This window comes from Thermobia domestica, chromosome 9 (assembly GCF_964235325.1).
Source record: "Thermobia domestica chromosome 9, izTheDome1.hap1.1, whole genome shotgun sequence".
In the NCBI taxonomy this organism is placed as follows: Eukaryota; Metazoa; Arthropoda; class Insecta; order Zygentoma; family Lepismatidae; genus Thermobia; species Thermobia domestica.
The window spans coordinates 269103746-269121932 of NC_137462.1; the positions used below are offsets into that span (position 1 = coordinate 269103746).

The following is an 18187-nucleotide window of genomic DNA, read 5'->3' on the forward strand; positions in this document are numbered from 1 at the left end:
CACAGCCTTATTTTATTTGTATTTTCAAATACCTGTATCCGAATGGTTAGGGTAGGGAGCATGCCTTCTATGAACGTGATCCCGAGTTCAATTACCGAACGATAGGAATCGTAATGCAGGCACATATAATCTAGTAAATATTCATTTTACTGGCTGTATCTACATATATAAAAATGAAAGTGCCTATGTTTGTGACTTCATACGTCTCGAACCACCTGACCGATCTCGATTAAACTTTCAACATAGATCAGGTTCGGGCCTGGGATGGTTTCTATTATTCACTTTGACGGTTCAACTTAGGGAAGGGGGAAATATTTTAAAATGATTGAAAATGACCGATATTAGCGTCGAATCCATAGTTTTCAGGATCGCTGATATATATATATATATATATATATATATATATATATATATATATATATATATATATATTGTCAAGGAACGCCAAATTCAGATATAAATTTCTATATTAAATTTCATTTATTTGGCTAAAGATGAAAACTAAATTGTATTTTAAAATTGGCTTACATTCAGAAATGAGAAGTCATGCAGACAGACGAGTTAACACATAATATTACATTATACTTATAGTTGTTTGTTTTGAATGAAGTAACGATCCAGACACAAGTCTGCACGTGTCATAACATTGTAAACAAACATTGAAGCAAGACGAAAATGTAAACCTTTGTATATTTTGTTCACACCAACACATTCTGAAAGTTGGGTAAAATTGTGGAAATCGCAAGCATAAACTGTCTGGAGATTTGGTCACTGAGAGACAATGTAGAAACTACGGTTTCAGCACAGAGATGTAATAACTGCGAAATTTGGTAAGGAAGAAAGCACGAGATCATCGTTGAGTAAATGACATAAAAAGGTAATGTCAAACAGAATCAGGATCAGTTCCTGGAGACCCATAGAAGGATCAGTTCTAGGACATCAGCTGTAGAGGAGCAACTTCACGTTCTCAGTGGAAACCCTTCCACTGTGGTTCACCGCTGACATCTAACTCAGAGTCCATGAGTTCGACTCCAGCAACGTCAAGGTATGTGGTATTACATCTCTGATTGCTCTCAGATGAATGAATAACCAACAGTCTATCTAATGTGATCAAGCAATTTATCTAACGACTCATAACATACACAGTACACGTAACTCTACATTATTAATGACAATAAATAATCAATTTAATAGTAAATGATTAGCTCATGATTAATCTACAACCTCTCGCATGATTGTTATAGAATTCCTGTCTATTACGGATAATAGACAGAAGCAACTAATATCGTGTCAAAGAGCATTCTACATCCCATTATAGGCACGACACGATATAAAATTGTTAATATATATACACAAATGATCGAAAGTGACCGATGTTAGGGCCGAATCCATAGTTTTTGAGGTCGCTGAGATGAAAGTGAAACTTCCGATGCCGGTTAAATCCAAATTTTGCCCTTTATGTCCAAAATTAAACGTATTTATCCAGTGTGAAGAACGGGTATTCTGCTAGTTCTTTGTATAATTAAAGCCAATGAGTTTTCGTTTTCGGCCAAGTTTGCGCTTAACTGAAATTATATTGTTACGCATACGTAAAGTTTGTTTGTCTGTTTGTTGAAATTTACTGTGCCCTTTTATCACCGAGGTTGTTTAAGACGGAATCCGAACCACTGTAATGCGTTCAATGATCTCCCATTAGAAATCAAACCCAGGACCCAGGAATTGTGTCCTCGCTAGCCACTACTCTAGATTTCAGCGTTATAGACCCCCTGTGTTTAAAGCCTTGTTATGCTAAAATGGCTGTCAACTATTCCATACATTATACTTTGTTTTAATCGTTAAAGTATTTATTACAAATTGGTGTATATTTAAGAGCTTTACGTGTAACTAGGAAAAAGTTATAAGTAAAAAAGTGCTCAAAACTGTGTATTTTTTAGCCATTTTCATAAACTAACCAGTTTCACATGACATATTTCAGAAACGACGGGACTCTCAAAAGCGCCATTCAAATAGTTCAACATGTGATTATTACTGATTGCAATGAGCAAGTTTGGTCATGTTTACTCCTTTCATCTCTATACAAATATCGATATTGTGATCCCATGCGATTTCCGAATCTAACAAAGCTGCAGGCATATTAAAACTATTTAGATAAAATATGTTATATCTATAAAACAGAAGTTAGTGTAATGTTGTAATATTGCAAATAATAAATTATATATTTGATCAAAAAGTTCCGAGCTCTTTCGCGGAAAAAAAATCTCACTGCCAGCTGATTCCCTTTGTGCGACATTGTTACAGAATTCGCCTACGCAGAAGACTAACACATCACCAGTATGGGAGAGGGGCTCTCTCCGACTTCGCTGTGGCAACGCTGCAGACCCTCTGTTGCCGGACATTCTACCTCTTGTGAGAAGAAGGCGAGCGTGATTTAACAGGAGAAAAAATATGTAACAAATTCTACTTTAAAAAAAAAAAAAAGCGCTGTGCATAATTCTATAAACATTTTTTTTCTTAAAGAGAATTGCACACATATAATCGAGCATACATTTTTAAATAATTGCTTTAAATACTTACTTGTTTATTCGTCCGAATCCGAATCCAGGATTTCACTGTCACTACTACTGCCATCCGAATCTTGTGTGTTGATTATAAAGGGTTCCAAGGCAACGTCCAAATACTCTTGCGTACTGTAATAGTGATCTTCTATTTTTTGTACGTGACGAACTGCATTTCTCCATACACAGACGGGAACATTTTTAAAGGCATCTTTGCAAAGAACACACACATCATCGACACGAAACGTTTTATTTTTCTTTGCAACCTCATTCTTTATATAAGACCATATCAACTCTATAGGGTTCAATTCGCAATGTGCCACAGGGAGCCACAAAAGTTTGATTGTTTTGTTTTCAGTATTTCGCACAATTGTTTCTAGAAGACGTTCCTGCTCTTTGAAATAAGGCCTGCCGATATTCAATAGCACACTTTTGTGAAGTTCACTGAAAGTTTGAACGTAGTACGGAATAGGAACTTGATTTTTCTCCAGCCATTTATAATTATGTCGTCTTTTTTCCATCGCATAGTTGGATTTCTAGTTTCAGGATTCAGCATAGTATGATATGGTGCTTGATCTAAAACCACGACTGATTTGTCCGGCAAAAGCTGAATGATGCGTTGAAACCATTCTGTATAGTGCTTGGCGTTCATCTCGGAATGGTAATCCTGAGTTCCCTTTTTTCCAACAAAACACACTTCGGCTCCATCAAGAAATCCCTCCTCGTTGCCAATATGCAGCATAATTATTCTCTTCCCAGCACCGGAAGGAGTACGAATGCCCCCTCTCCAACCCGAAACCTGTTGAACAGCACTCCGGTAGTAGTCATACACTGGTGTGTCTTCTTCTGGCAGAATTTGCTCTTGCCATCCATACTTGGCAGAATGGTTCGCACCGCACCAAGACTCATCGGTGTAAAAGACACAACAATTATTACGTCTGTAAAATTTCAACAACCGTAGAAACTGATCCCTTTGCCCAGCAATCTTATCACTTTCCATTAGAACTGGTTTCTTGTTAAACTTTTTATACCGAAATCCCAGTTTTCGCAACACACGCCATAACGAAGTTTCACTCATTTCTGGAGCATCAGTAAAGTCCTTTCTTATCTGTTCCAAGAGTTTCTTTACCGTTGGATACTCTTTTCGCACATAAAATTCGTGGAGCTTCCGGCGAATACACCCTTGAAGGAATTCGTCTATAACCAACTTGTTTGACGGCGAACCTGTTTTTTTCGGAGATTCTACGACACTATTATTGCGAAACTCACTTGAAACACGCTTCACAGTTTTTTCAGACACCTTTAAGCATTCGGCAGTTCTTTTGACGGATTGGGAGAACGAAAATTGTGGAGCATTGTTTTGTTTCTCCAAATCAAAAAATGATCTTGCATTTATTATAAACTGTTTCTCGAAACTTCGAAAATGATGCTTTTCCATTGTTTATATTACAACCTAACCAAAAAACACACAAAGATAAAAAAGAAACCACACGACAAAAAACAACGACAAGAGAACAAACACAGCTACAACTTCTGTTTCTCGCGCGGCGCGCAACGCTGACTCATGAAGTTCCATGCGGCAACGTCGCAACAGCTGAGTGGTAACTGATCGTAAAAAATATGACTATTTTCATATTGTAATTTCGGACCTTTTGTCTGTATCTGAACTAAAACTGTATACGTTGTTAATATTGCCATTCAATGGAGCGTACTTCAGTGCTTTCCGATCTTCGCTAATGGAGTTACGGGCAGAGATCGGTACATGTAACAAAATAACTTATTGTACATTAACTATAAAATTAATTTTAAAAATACTACTGCACTTTTGTTTAGTATACTTTCGTTCATCTTCAGTAAAAATTTCATTCTTGTATTGCAAAAAATAACTGAGATATTTTTCTTTAAACTTCAAGGAAACCAATTTATTGCAAAAAAAAATTACATTTTTTATTTTATAACCTAAAGTATTAAGCAGAGAGTTGCAAGCAAATAACCTGTTATAGTAAACACCTCAGTGAGTAAAATGGTGCATATCTCATGTCTCTACCTTAAATGGGCTCGAAGATATAGTTGTTTGAACCCAGGGGTCTATAACGCTGAAATGGAGAGTAGAGCAGCGGGGAGGGCAACGTATACGTAGAGGAAATTGCAAGAAGACTTATTTAATGTAATCGTTTCATATGTTTCAAAACTTATATTTTATTTTTATTATTTTACCTTCCCTCATTAACTCTTTATGTTTTCACCCTTTCTACCAATAACTTACAAAAGGTACTGAAAGTCCTGACATTATTTCAATATATTATGAATTTTAATTCTAAGGTATAACCGATCCATGGTTACATTATTATTATTATTTTTATCCAAGTGTACAACGCATTTTAACCAACATTTTTTTTTTTTTTTTTTTTTAAAGAATCGCAGAAGCTAAAACATTCTGAAATTATTTCCTTTTCGCAACGAACAATATACTGTTTATTCGAGACCAGTCAGACGTTTTGTCGCCAGCGAACTGTTGATACCAAAGAAAAAAAAATGGTGCGTGGGAACAATAATATTTTGTGAAACCCAGAGCGTAACTGGGCAGAAAGCCAAATGAACGATAACGCATTCAAAATTGCCTATTTATTATTTTTCGAACTGTTTTCTGTGTACGTAAACTGGGTATACTTTGCCCCCCCCTCCCCGTTTTTTTAATTTTCAAAATTCCCATTCTAATATATCCTAAGATTACGGGGGTAATTTAATGACATTTCTCCTTGTTAAAAGGAAATTCTTTGGTTTTCTTTTGAAAGCAGTAAATAATCAGTGTGACCAAGAATGATGATTATAGTTTTTTTTTTTTTTTTGTCATACTAGATTTTTCATGGTTGGGGTAACTTTAGCCCATGTGTCAAAATGATTAATAAATACACAAAAATATTATTGTAGAACTGTATTTGAGAAACACAAAAGAAGAACAGGCTATTAGATACACATTGGTGAAATTACCAATGTTTTTACTCAATTTCAATCGAACGAGAAATATCGTTCAATGATGATATTGTATTCTACTTGGGTGAATACGAAACATCTATAAAAGAACGCTAGAAATTTGTGAATACGTAATTTAAAATGCCTGTATTACAGACATAGATGTGAAATCACTTTACGCAATTTAGAGGCAAACAAAAATATCGTACAATGAAAATTTCTGTAAGTGGATGAATATTTAACATCCAAAAATAAGAGCACCATATTCTTCATTGCGGTAGAGTACTTTACTGTTACCATACTGCTCAGTTTTAGGAAGAAAATTATTGTAATTCAGGCACTGTATAATGTCTTCGTTTAGAAGCTAGTGGGGGTTAATCTTTTTTATTACATCGTACCACTTGTACACCATTTCATCTTTAATATTGGGTCATTTCCAACACTTAAAAAGTATGGGCCAATGTTACCCTACGCAATTAAACTCTTAATAATCTGTGCGTAATTCAACGAACATTTAAGGCGTTAGCTTATTAATATCCGCTAATGAACATGTTTTTATATTCTACTTACTTGTGCATTGAAGATGTCACTTTAATGCAATGAACAAAAGTTGTAGAACGTGAAATATAATAAATGTTTACTTGCTAACAGTTGCTAGCATTTTGCTTCCCATGTTCCGGAAGTAAATCACTAGCGCCAATGTTCGTGTGTTCTGTTCTTACTGGTAGAAAAAAATAATAACCATGTAGGAAAAAATCAAATCTTTCTTTTCCTTTGGGCCAAAGTATACCCAGTTTACGGTATTATTAACCTAAAACAGCAATCAACACCTTATATTTTCCATTGAAGTTAGTCGGAAATATTTATAGGAGACCATGAACTGTGAGAAATCTTTGTTGGATTTTGTTCTTAAGGAGGTAAAAGTGCGTATTAACTTTTCTGAGAAGATCAGCCTAAAGGCAATTTCCATACATTCATACATGGATTTTCATAAGTCTACTAGTAACACCTTCAGGAGGCTACTACCAACCCCGGAATTTTCCAGTTTTACTGATAACGCCCAAACCCAACGCTGATAAACTTTGTATTTCTCAGGGATAGTGAACGAGTGTACTCCAGTACATGTGCCTCGTTAGGTCATTCTTCGTGTAGGCCTATTGAATATAGCGCAGTGGTGTTCGACATTTCATATTTTATACAGATAATATAGTAAAAATGCGTTAAAACGAAAGTTAATGGTTTTCCATTGCGGGAGGTAATTAAATAGTATCTTGTGTTGTTCGCCAGCTGTGAGATCGGTATCGAGCTATTAAGACACTTATTCCCCCAACTTACCTTCAAGCTGTTTGGAGAGCTATAGTTCATTCAAGGAACGTTCAGTACCTCATGTAAACAAACACACGTGGTGATTGTTTCATTTTATTGGTTAAAGAGCCTTGCCGCATCCATGCGGCAGAAGAAAATAGTCCATTGTCAAGTAAGCTGTTTTTCAATGTTTTCGTTGCTTATAAGGCTCATTACCAGAAATACAATTTACTTACAGTAAAATAACAGAAACAACATCTATCTAAGAACTAAATTTAATTAATGCAATAAAAGAGAATACGCATGCGTAGAAACTTGGTTTGGCCCACCTTATGCGCGAATCACAGTTTACAATATGGCTGCGTGCGGGGGATATGCAAAACGCCGACAGGGTACAAGCACGTGCTTCTCGAAAGAAGCGGTGACCGATAGCCAATCATCCGATGACTGGCGGAGTAATACCATTCTACAATGTTTACATCAGGATCAGAAGGTTCGTTGAATGAATTTTAGTAGAATCATCGTGTGAAGGAGTGAAATTGATGGCTATCTTAGATAATCACGAATTCTCTCTACACCAGTGATCCCTTAATTATACTTCCTCCCACTTGTAAACTAAAAATCAGCATTTTGTAAGTGATTCGAAGTGTGAGAATACTACTAAAAGGGCAATGATAAAGGTTAGTGTTGCGCTCACTCATAATCTTAATATGGCGATCAATGCGTGCAAGTGTTCATGTTATATTTTCATATATTATCATTTTTTTCTGGAAATATACACTAAATAGTCAGAATCCAGGTAACGTATTCAAATTTCTTTTATGTGTGAATATATATTTCATGCACCTACACTGGTGGATGTACATTTACCAGTTCGGAAGGAACAGAATCTTAACCTGTCCATATTTGAGATTTAAATCTACAGTCTTTTCCTACGATAACGAAAATGACCAATTCTCCGACCACTCACGGTATTCTTTGATTTTTTTCCCTTCCTTTTTAACATACTACGTTCCCAAACAGAGATTACCTGGACCGAGGCATATAATAATTATTACTCTTCCAAGCCAGATCGCACTTCTAGTGTTACCAGGAGTAACTGATATTTGACGCTTATTCAGCGTTTTTATTTATTTGTTTTCCAAGGACTGGGAAGTATTAAACGCCTAATTACAAAGGCGTTGTGTTAACAAATAAGAGCGAAGTTAACCAGGAAATAAAAAATAGAACAGGTAGAAAAATTCCATTTAAAGCCCATTCAATCTACTGATTTGTATGTATGTAAAAATGTTTGACGCCTGAGTCCTCATAGACCATTGGATCGATTTTGCATGAACAGGCCATGGTTCTTCTTAAGTATTTGTGATAATATTTCTTCCGAAGGGCGTATTCTAAGAGAAATGGAGAGTTCAATTTATGACAAAAAATACGGTATCTCATGAGCCCGTCAAGTTAGAAGGAAGGAACTCGGCATATAAATCATTTATTGAAAACAAAGGGACACATGTCCTACCATTTGTAAAAACTTCTGTTTCTAGGGGGAGGAGTATTTTTTTGTAGAAATAAAAATGAATGTATCGATAAATGGCTGCCAGACCACTGCACCGAATTTGACTGATTTTTAGTACATGAGTGGGCCATGCCCGAACTTAGGATTTTATCACACCACCGGCATGGGGTGGGAAGAGAGATGTTAAAATAATCAGGAACGGCCGTTGTTAGTGTGCAATTCACAATTTTCGGGATCGCTGAGATGAATAGTGACACTCCATAAGCCGTTTACATTTAAGAAGTTCTTCTCATCGTCTTGTGGGATGATAAGGGGACAGATGAGGGTGGGAAGGGGTGTTTCTATGGATTTTTTTTTTTTTTTTTTTTTTTTTTTTTTTTTTTTTTTTTTGCATTACGCTTTCATCGAAATTCCTATCCTAAGGGGGATTTATCATATTACCGGCATGGGGGTAAGAAGAGACGACACATCAAAATAATCACAGTTTTCGGGGTCGCTGAGATGAATAGAAACCCGTTCTACGACATTTAAGTTCAAGATCAGCTCCATCAGCTTCTGGGGATGAGAAGGGAAGAGGTGAGGGTGGCAAGGAGTCTCATTACGGATTTTTATCATTACACTTTCGTAAAGAGAAAAAGTTCAACTACTTTTCATAAACCTATTCTCGTGCGAAGAACACGCATTTCAAATATAAAAATTAAATGTAAAAATGTTTGACGGCTAACTCCTTCTAGATCGCTGGACTGGTTTTTATTATTTATGGTACATATGTACCATGTCGTAACTTACGTTTTTATAACATTAGTTTTCCCGAACGGCGTATCCTAAGAGGAGAGGTAGGAATTAAAAAGAATACGCCAAAAATACACTCTCTCATGAGCCCGTCAAGATAGGAAGAATATGTTAGCGAAAATTATAACGGGCTTTCCAATGTTCCTATATTTCCTATATATTTGCGTCCTGCCCTATAAACTCCTACATTTCCTATATTTTTTTTCCATTAGCATTGAAAAGCCTGTTATAAGGGAAATGAATTGTGATTACATTTGACAGAGGAGGTTCAAAACTTACCTAACCTATCCTAACGTATTTTCTACCCTACTTTCTTCTACCGTAGTCTACCGTACTCGGTTCTACCCTATCCTGCCCTATCTTAACCATACCTTACATTAAGCATTTTACTGTCTAGCTTATCTCACATTTTAGGTGCTGTGACATGTAGTTTTACATATACACGTCACATGTCACAGCATATCAATATGTAAATTACCATGTAGATTTTTACATTTGAATATTTAATTTGTATATGCAATCTTAGCATAGTCAACGGATATAAAGTATTTTTGTTAAGTAAATGTGTCTATAATAATTAATACGAATATTTTAATCATAATATTTAATAATTAATTTAACATGGAGAAATTATTCTTGAAATGTAAGAAATATTCTACCTAGAACAGTAAATTTTGACTAAGGCTACGGATTTCGGGGGTCAATGACCTAAACTGAGTATGATATTCCGAACCCCAAGTTTCTTGTAGAAACTGAAAATGCTCCTTTTTTTAAAATAATAATAATAATAATACAGCATATGCCAAAAGCATAGAAGGAAAAAGTAAAATGTTCAGAGGATTAGTAACAAGAATGAGCGGAAACAATGAGGCTGGAGTTAGTCTATTGTTTGAACTTCACATCACTATACGAAGGTACAGTCGAATAACACGTGTGAAATTCTTTCTTCAATCGGGTTTTTCACACCTTTTCGAACCCGAGCATCCTTTATTTAGGCTGGCAGAGAAAGCCTGTACGTATTTGTTGGTTTTTCTTACAGCAGTACCAGGTGAAGTATGTAGTAATTGATAAAAGTACTCATGTTCTTGGAAAGTACAGCGTGTCTTATTTCCACTACACTCCCTCGCTATTACTTTTAAAACTTTGTCTTTTAGTCGCCTAATTGGAAAAAGAAACTCAAAGATGCTTCTGATATTAAGGTGTGGCTTGTTAAACCTGCTCTGAGAGCACAAAGACTGGCCATCAATACACCACGAAATTAACTGTTTTTAGAGTTTCTGGAGGATGACAGTTCAAAATCTAAACGAATAAAATGTAACTATTTAAATATTACGTAAACGTAACCAGTTTAGTAAGTTGTAATAGTAAAAACCTCAGAATCTAGCAGAAAGTTCAAAACAAGAACCACATGTCATTGTATTCGGTATTGTTTCACATTTTTTTCCGCTAGAGAGTAGCTTTGACTAGGCAGGCGCGAAACAGATTATGGTTCACTAACAAATAGCACATATTGATACTGTGATTTGTATATTAACTCAGAAAGGTATAATAGTGTTTGAGGTATCAAAAGAAGGATGAAAGAATATTGATTTATTGTACAATAATAGGAAAGAGATGACATTTTATAATTATTGTAATATGAATCAACAAAGTCATGGTAATTGGAGACTGTGATACATCTCCCCAGAAGAACCGTTACCCTTTAGAGAATAAGACAGAAGGAAAAGACTCCGCTGAAGACCAGACACAAGTAGTGCGAGTCTTTAATTTTCAGAGATGTCAGAGGTTGACACAAAGACAAGACACGGGTATCGGACGATTCAATTTCCAAGTATTGCAGCCGTCGAGAGTATTTAACAATCAATGTTACTTTGCCAGCAGTTATTCAGTTTGTTGTTACATAGCTGCAATTATTGTTTGACTCATCAATATGAAGTAGTGATCAGTTTTTACTCAGACAGTAGTGCATTAGGCTCTCTTACATTTTGTACTCCATCGTTAATTTTCGCGACAGATACAGACAACTTATATATATCAAGAAATTGGAAAAAAATGAAATGAAATTTTTGAGTTTTACGTCCCACGGTTATGCCGGTTAGGCTAAAGGAGACAGACGGTGATGATGAGAGATGAATGAAATGGTGGAATGAAGAAAGTGGTAGGAAACGGGAGAACCTCGAGAAAACTAACGCACACGGTGTTTGTCCACCACAAAGTTCACTTGGCGAAAGCAGGATTTGAACCCGGGACCCCAAACACCAGAGGTGAACGCTCTACCACTGAGCCACCGCGGCACCATCAAGAAATTGGGTTGCAGTGCCAAATGCTTATTAGTGACATAATTTAACCTGTTTATCAACAGCTTAAAATAGAACTTGAAACAATCACCCAGTGTAGGTTTAACTTTCAAGAGTTGATCATTTCTGTGTAATGAAGTCCCAGAGGAATTTTTTTCTTACCTGTCTTGACAAATGGCAATAGCTGTAAGCGAAAATCCGGGATTTAGCATACTTGCTTGACTTTATTTACAGGATACATGATAGTAAAACGAGCATCTTTCTGAGTTAATAGATTCTTCTTCCCTTCTAGCAGTGCAACATGCTCTCCTATTTACTTATGATATAGCAAGCAAATCACAACACTGCTAGTACTACATCTTCAACTGAAGTTATATTTTTCTCTTCTTTACCCAATTCTAATCATGTGTATGCTGTTCTCATTCAGTCCTAATTATAGCCAATACAGTAACATTCAGTCTGCAATTGTTACGTTTTTGTTCTGAAAAAAAACTATTCCTCTAGTAGTGTTGTGGATACGAATAAAAACATATTTTTTGAAGGCTCTTACATATAAAAATGAATGTTTGCTTGTTTGTCCGGTATAAAAATCCGCACCGTTGGTTTGGTGTACCTCTAAGCAACTGTATCGAGGAGAATACAGGTTACTTTTTGATGAGTTACTTAGATTACTTAGAAAGCGTGGGGAATGGGTTCAAGTGGAAAATTAAAATTTATAAAATCAAATGGTGTGTCTCATGAGCTCCTAATGTTAGGAAAATAAAACTTGATAACTTTTTTTTTTTTTTTTTTTTAACTAGGTTGAAATACACACATGACTTATAACCTGGAAAAAGCACTGTGGGAGTAAGATACCCCCAGTACCCCTAGGGGAACGGAAAGGGACTGGAATGTAAAAATAATCGAAAACGATCGATTTTAGTGTCAAATCTATAGTTTTCGAGGTCGCTGAGATGAATAGTGACACATTCGATGACGTCGAAGTCCAAGTTCAGCTCCTATCGGCATAGGGATAGAAAAGGGGTGAAAAATAAAAAGTCCAAGATTAGTGTTGAATTCATAGTTTTTTTGGAATCACTAAGTTGATTGGTGATAGTCCAGTAATATTTAAGCCACAATTTAATCAAGAACGTGCATATCAGCACGCCAAGAATTGACTGGGACAATGCCGAAGGCGTTTCTCGTTGTTATATACCCTACTCAGTTGTTTATTTTTAAATACTGTGCATAAACAGTACTTTCCCCGTGCAAAGCCGGGCACTTCTGCTAGTCATTTCATAATAATGAGACTATTTCAAGTTAATATTTGACAAGTATACAAGTTTCGTCAAATTACAAACTGTATTTCAATGTGCGTAACATGTCACAATATTTATTTATAATAAATACCACCATTCCTTGAAATTCACTAAAAAAATAAACACGACCCTGGATTCCGTCCCTTAGGAACATCAGATAACCTTAAAAACTACAATACATAAACATCTATAGACATTACATACGTCTACTTCCTTACATACATACATACATGAAAAAATACCTCGCTGATTCAAGAGAAAATTACAAACCCACTAGCATCGATTACCCGCTTAGCTCAGTTAAAATAAAAATGTAAATGCACAACTTCCTATCTCCTATGTTTGGTACTCGTGAAATATGCTACTTTTTGTTTTTAGTGGCATGGATTCAAACGGCATCGGAAGTATCACTGTTCGTCTCAGTAACCTCGAAAACTATGAATTCAACACTAATATTGGTCATTTCCGATCATTTTTAGATATCTCTCCCTCTCTCCTTCGTTGCACCGTCATAGTGAAATGATAAAAAAAACTTCTTAAGCTGGAACCTCATCTATGTTGAAAATTTGATCGAGATCGGCCGGGTGGTTCAAGAGATTAAGAGTGACCAACATAGCCACTTTCAATTTCATAATATACATTATCTATTTTAAAAAATAATAATAATAAACAGTGCTCTTCGATCTCGTGCTACAAGATTTTTAAAAAAATTCACATATTTAGGAATTACATCTTTTACTTATTGATTTCTGCTCACCGGAACTATTTCTGGTAGCTTTTTAATCACTGAAACATATTTATCACTGCACAACATTAAAAAAATTAAGTAAATAAAATATTTTACAACTTTTAATGAGTTTAAGTCGAGACAAAACATTTGGGATTGGTTTAACTTCTTAGCAAAAGAAAAAACAAACCCATTATTAGAAGCAAAGAATGATATGTAAACTTCAGTTTACACAATAAATAAGTAAGGTATTCACTAAATAATGACCTTGAAGCAATTGTTCAAAAGTTGTGATAACTTTTTCCTTCTACATTACTTTCAACAACAATAAAAATAAAAAGTGTGTAAATATCGAATGCGTAATCAATTGTAGAATGATTTCTAATCACTGGCTCATGTTTTGCCCTATTATTCTATTTCGCCAAGTGCAAAAGTTATATACTTTTTATTTCTGGTATATATGTGCTATTAAGCAATCACAAAAATATTCCAATAATTCATGATCACTTTATTTAAACATTTATTTCAAATTAAGAAAGCATATTTCTTAAAATTATTACAATTCATATTTGTTCATACTTCAGCACTGATTAACACTCGCGCACAATACCAAAAGTATATACACTTATGATTTCTTCTTCCACTAACTGTGCTTTGGAAGTATGAGCACACACACAACATATATATGTAATGTACGTATATACAAACACCAAATGGAACTGTCACTCCCTCCTTTTCCTCTTATCCCGATCGTCTCTTCTGTCCCTGTCGTCCTTGGGTCTTTTGCTCGCCCGCTTAGCTTCCGTCAAGAACTGATCCAAACCGAAAGGATCCTCCTCGTCCTTCTCAAATTGAACAGGCCCGCTGCGAGTCGCACTGCGGTCAGTGCCACTGAACTCCTTGTCAGGCACAAACCTACAATTAACAAGACAACACTGCTTTGAAACAAAGTAAACAGCATATCAATACTGGAAAATCAGACAAAACACATTAAACTCGATAGTAGTGGAGACTGCGAAGAGTAATGATGATAATAACATTAATAAGTCAATGATAACGCTTCACACTTACTATCTATAAATCACAAAACAGCAGCATTTTCAAAGGATACGACCCTTTTCCTCAGCTGACTTGAGTTTGAAAGAAGGTTTAAAGAAAGTAACTCTGAAGGACGTGTTCCTCGAAAATATTTCAGTTTAACGTCCCACGATTATACCCTTTAGGCTAAGAGAAACGTTAGAGTAAGGCAATGAACGATGGTGGAAGAATTGGTGGAATGAGAATGTGGGAGTGCCCCGAGAAAACCCACGGGCACTATGTTGTCCACCACAAACTTACTTGGCTGGGGATCGAATCAGAGATATTACGCATCAGAGGTAAGCAATCTACTACTGAGTAGCCATGCCCCCGTGTCCCTGGAAAAGGCTACTGTTTTGTGATTTATAGCTATAAAGCGTTGTCTTTTACTTACATTTTAAGTACAGCATTGATTGCGAGCAGTGATAATAGTCACAATGGCAAGTAAAAGATAACGCTTCATACTCACCCTCTATAAAACACAAAATAGTAGCACTTTCAAAGGATACGGTCCTTATCCTCCGCTGATTAGTGTTTGAAAACAACCTAAAAAGGTAAAATCATTGAGGAAGGTGACAGGATAAAAATGGTCATTGGAAGTGTTTACAAAATCCTTGTTGATCTAGTTTCTAGTGTGCGTGTCTTTCAAGCACGAGCTCCCGGGTTTGATTCCCGATGGCAAAGCGCGCACCCACACACACACACACAAAAGATTTCCTAATAATCACTTTCATTGATCGTCCGTCGTCATAGTGTTCGTGCACAGAAAATTATTTGTTTCCTTCAAATAACCATTTTTATCATTTCACCTTCCCACATGCTTTAATCTTTTCCAGACAAGTCAGCTGCAGGTGAAAGCCGTAACCATCGATAGTGCTATTATTTTGAAGCATTATCTTTTACTTGCTATTTTGACATTAGACATTAATATGAACTATGAACTTATCGAAGTTAGGTAAAAATTGGGATAAATAAGCCATAGTAATAGTAACTCGACTCAGGCCACACACACAAACATCACCGGAAAGATTTTAAAATATCAGACTCCTCAAGCTGGTGATGTGAAGAAATCATACACTGAAACTTTAATGAAAATTTTAATCTGTATTTGTATCTTAAGCAAAGGTCATGTAATATGCATTTTATACTTGCTACACAAAACTGGAAACTTTATGAAATCTTAAGTACTATAAAATGAAGAAGATAAAACTCATAAAAAAAAATAAAAATACAAATATTGCCAAGATAAAAATTAATGAGTAATGAAAACAAAAATAAATCACCGTACTGTCCCGAATAAATTACGAATTATAGAACACAAACAGTTTTGTAAAAAAAAACAAACTCGTATTACAATCGCAGTCTAACCCTTGAAAGGAAGTTTCATACCACGGCAGACTGTATCATCTGTATCCCTCGTATCCCGCTCTCGTGACCGTGCCGTGTCGTTGCATCACTCGTTAAGATCAGACGTATATAGGAAAGAGGTAATGATAATGAGTCATGTTATTGTTCAACTTGATTTTCACCTAAAATCTGCTACTAAATTTGCTTCCACAGGGTATTCGAATAGATCTGAGTACACCACAGAGTAATGAATATGAAATGATAACCACCAGAAAAAGATTGTGCAATAGAGACTTGGATTAAATCATAAAAAGAGCTTTTCTATTATATATCTTCGAAGTGTGTGTAATATTTTAAACTGCATCCATCACATCACAATCTAAAAAAATAGGGCCATATTATACTTGAACAAATACGGTAAAATATTATAATAAATAATGATAAATAAGGTAAAAGGCATTCATCGCATTAAAGCCATATTTCTCTCGCTAAAAATAAGGCCTATCGGTAATTGGAGCAGAGACACTTGTAACAAACAACATACAATTCAGCTACATTTTAAACTTTCATACCTACTTTGGGCTAATTTAAAAGTGTAACAGAATTAAACACACCACTATTGTTCATTTTAACTTTTACGTATCATGGTTGCTCATCAATTTCACCCTACTTTTCCACGTTTTTCAAAATAATGCGAAAACTAAAGAATAGCCCTAAAATTTTTTGCGTAATAACCTAGCATTTAGAAAACAGCATTTGGATGGATAGTTTGTACTCTCGATGCGTTCCATCATGACGTCATAGACGACAAACTGGAGAAGAATGATGACCATCTCAAAACCGGTATAGTACGTTCACTATCCTTATATACAGTTGCTGTCCGATGCCGACACACCGTGGGTGGTGGAGGATGTCGCCAAACTCGGTATGGGGGCTTCTTTATGGCTAGTGGAAGGAAAGTCAGTGAGGGTGACAGTTCTCTTGTTGCCAAATTTTCCTTTTTGTTATTTCTTGAGTTTTTTTAAAACCATTGCATTTAAACGTAATACCTCAAGGGAAACATTTATGCTTGTTGTGTTACATTGCTCTAGTTTCAAGGCAAATACGTTTACTATATTTGAGTTACGGGAAGAAAAAGAAAAGTGTGTTATGGATAAGATTTTTAAAAGAATTGAGAAAAAAAAAAAAAGAAGCAAAAATAGTCTCTGACCATCAGATCTCTTTCTGGACAATTTGGAAAGACAGGTAACGTCGTACAAGCATTGACGGATGGGTTTTGCCAGCGGGAGGGTTGTTCGTTGTCGTTATTTGGGTGCAGTTTTGTGTTTTTTTGGGGAAAGGGGACTGAGCCTTTGAGATTCTGAAACTGTATATCAGGAAAGCGAACGTAGTATAACCGTCTTACTAAGTAGTATTTTGTGCTTAGCAGAAAAGTAGGCAGATGAATTTATTCTTCTTCTTTTATTTTTGTAGCACATTAAAAAAAATAAACAAATGATATTTTTTTTTAAAATTTAACGTCCCACAATATGCCCTTTAGGCTAAGGGAGACGGATGCTTAAGCTAAGAGAATGAATGGCACTGGAAGAATCGGTGGAGTGAGAATGTGGAAGGAAAGGGCAGTACTCCCGAGAAAACTCACGAGCATGATTTGTTCATCACAAACTTATTTGGACGAGGATCGAACAAGAGAATGCACGTACTAAAGATAAGCGCTCTACCACTGAGCCACCGTGACCACTTCAACACTTTAAAAGCAAAGAAAGAAAAAAGAAAACGGGACAGAGCAGACGAGCTCTTTCAATCTCCTACACTACGTTGTTCCTTTACGGCAAAGCCAGCAAAACAAGCGTAATAATGATAATAATTACACTCAAGCTAACTATCAAATTTCAAACGGAAGTAACAACAAATATTAAGTTTACAATGAGGCGGAAGCGCCAAGAAGGAAAAGTGAATAAACAACATCATGAAACTCACTTCGATATACTACAATTCTGTTTAGCTGAATCCTAATTAACCGAATTTCCGGGTTAACCAAACAAATTAATTAATTAAGAAAACCTCACTCGTGGGCGATTATTATTGAAAACCACCAACAATGAATACAATAATCGTTATCATGTAACAGTTATTATCAATGAGTGAATTACTTGGTACAATGCATGGGCTGTATTCACCTATTCCCCCATCTCAGTCTACTTTTAGCACATTAATGTACTGTACAATAAAGTTCAAGAGTCAACTGCCAGTTGAGATTTGAATACAAACATACATTACTGTATATCAAAGATCCTTTATTCTTG

The 18187-nt window shown here is 35.7% G+C and overlaps 1 protein-coding gene across 1 annotated transcript in view; it reads right to left on the reverse strand.

Moving 5' to 3' along the window:
* Positions 1-13950: 13950 nt before the first annotated feature.
* Positions 13951-18187, reverse strand: part of Bx42 (Puff-specific protein Bx42) — an 88288-nt gene continuing 84051 nt past the window's right edge. Inside the window, exon 12 of the mRNA XM_081726040.1 lies at positions 13951-14372. Within this exon, the coding sequence (XP_081582166.1) occupies positions 14180-14372 (193 nt within the window). The 3' untranslated portion in view covers positions 13951-14179. The remainder of the gene's footprint in view (positions 14373-18187) is intronic.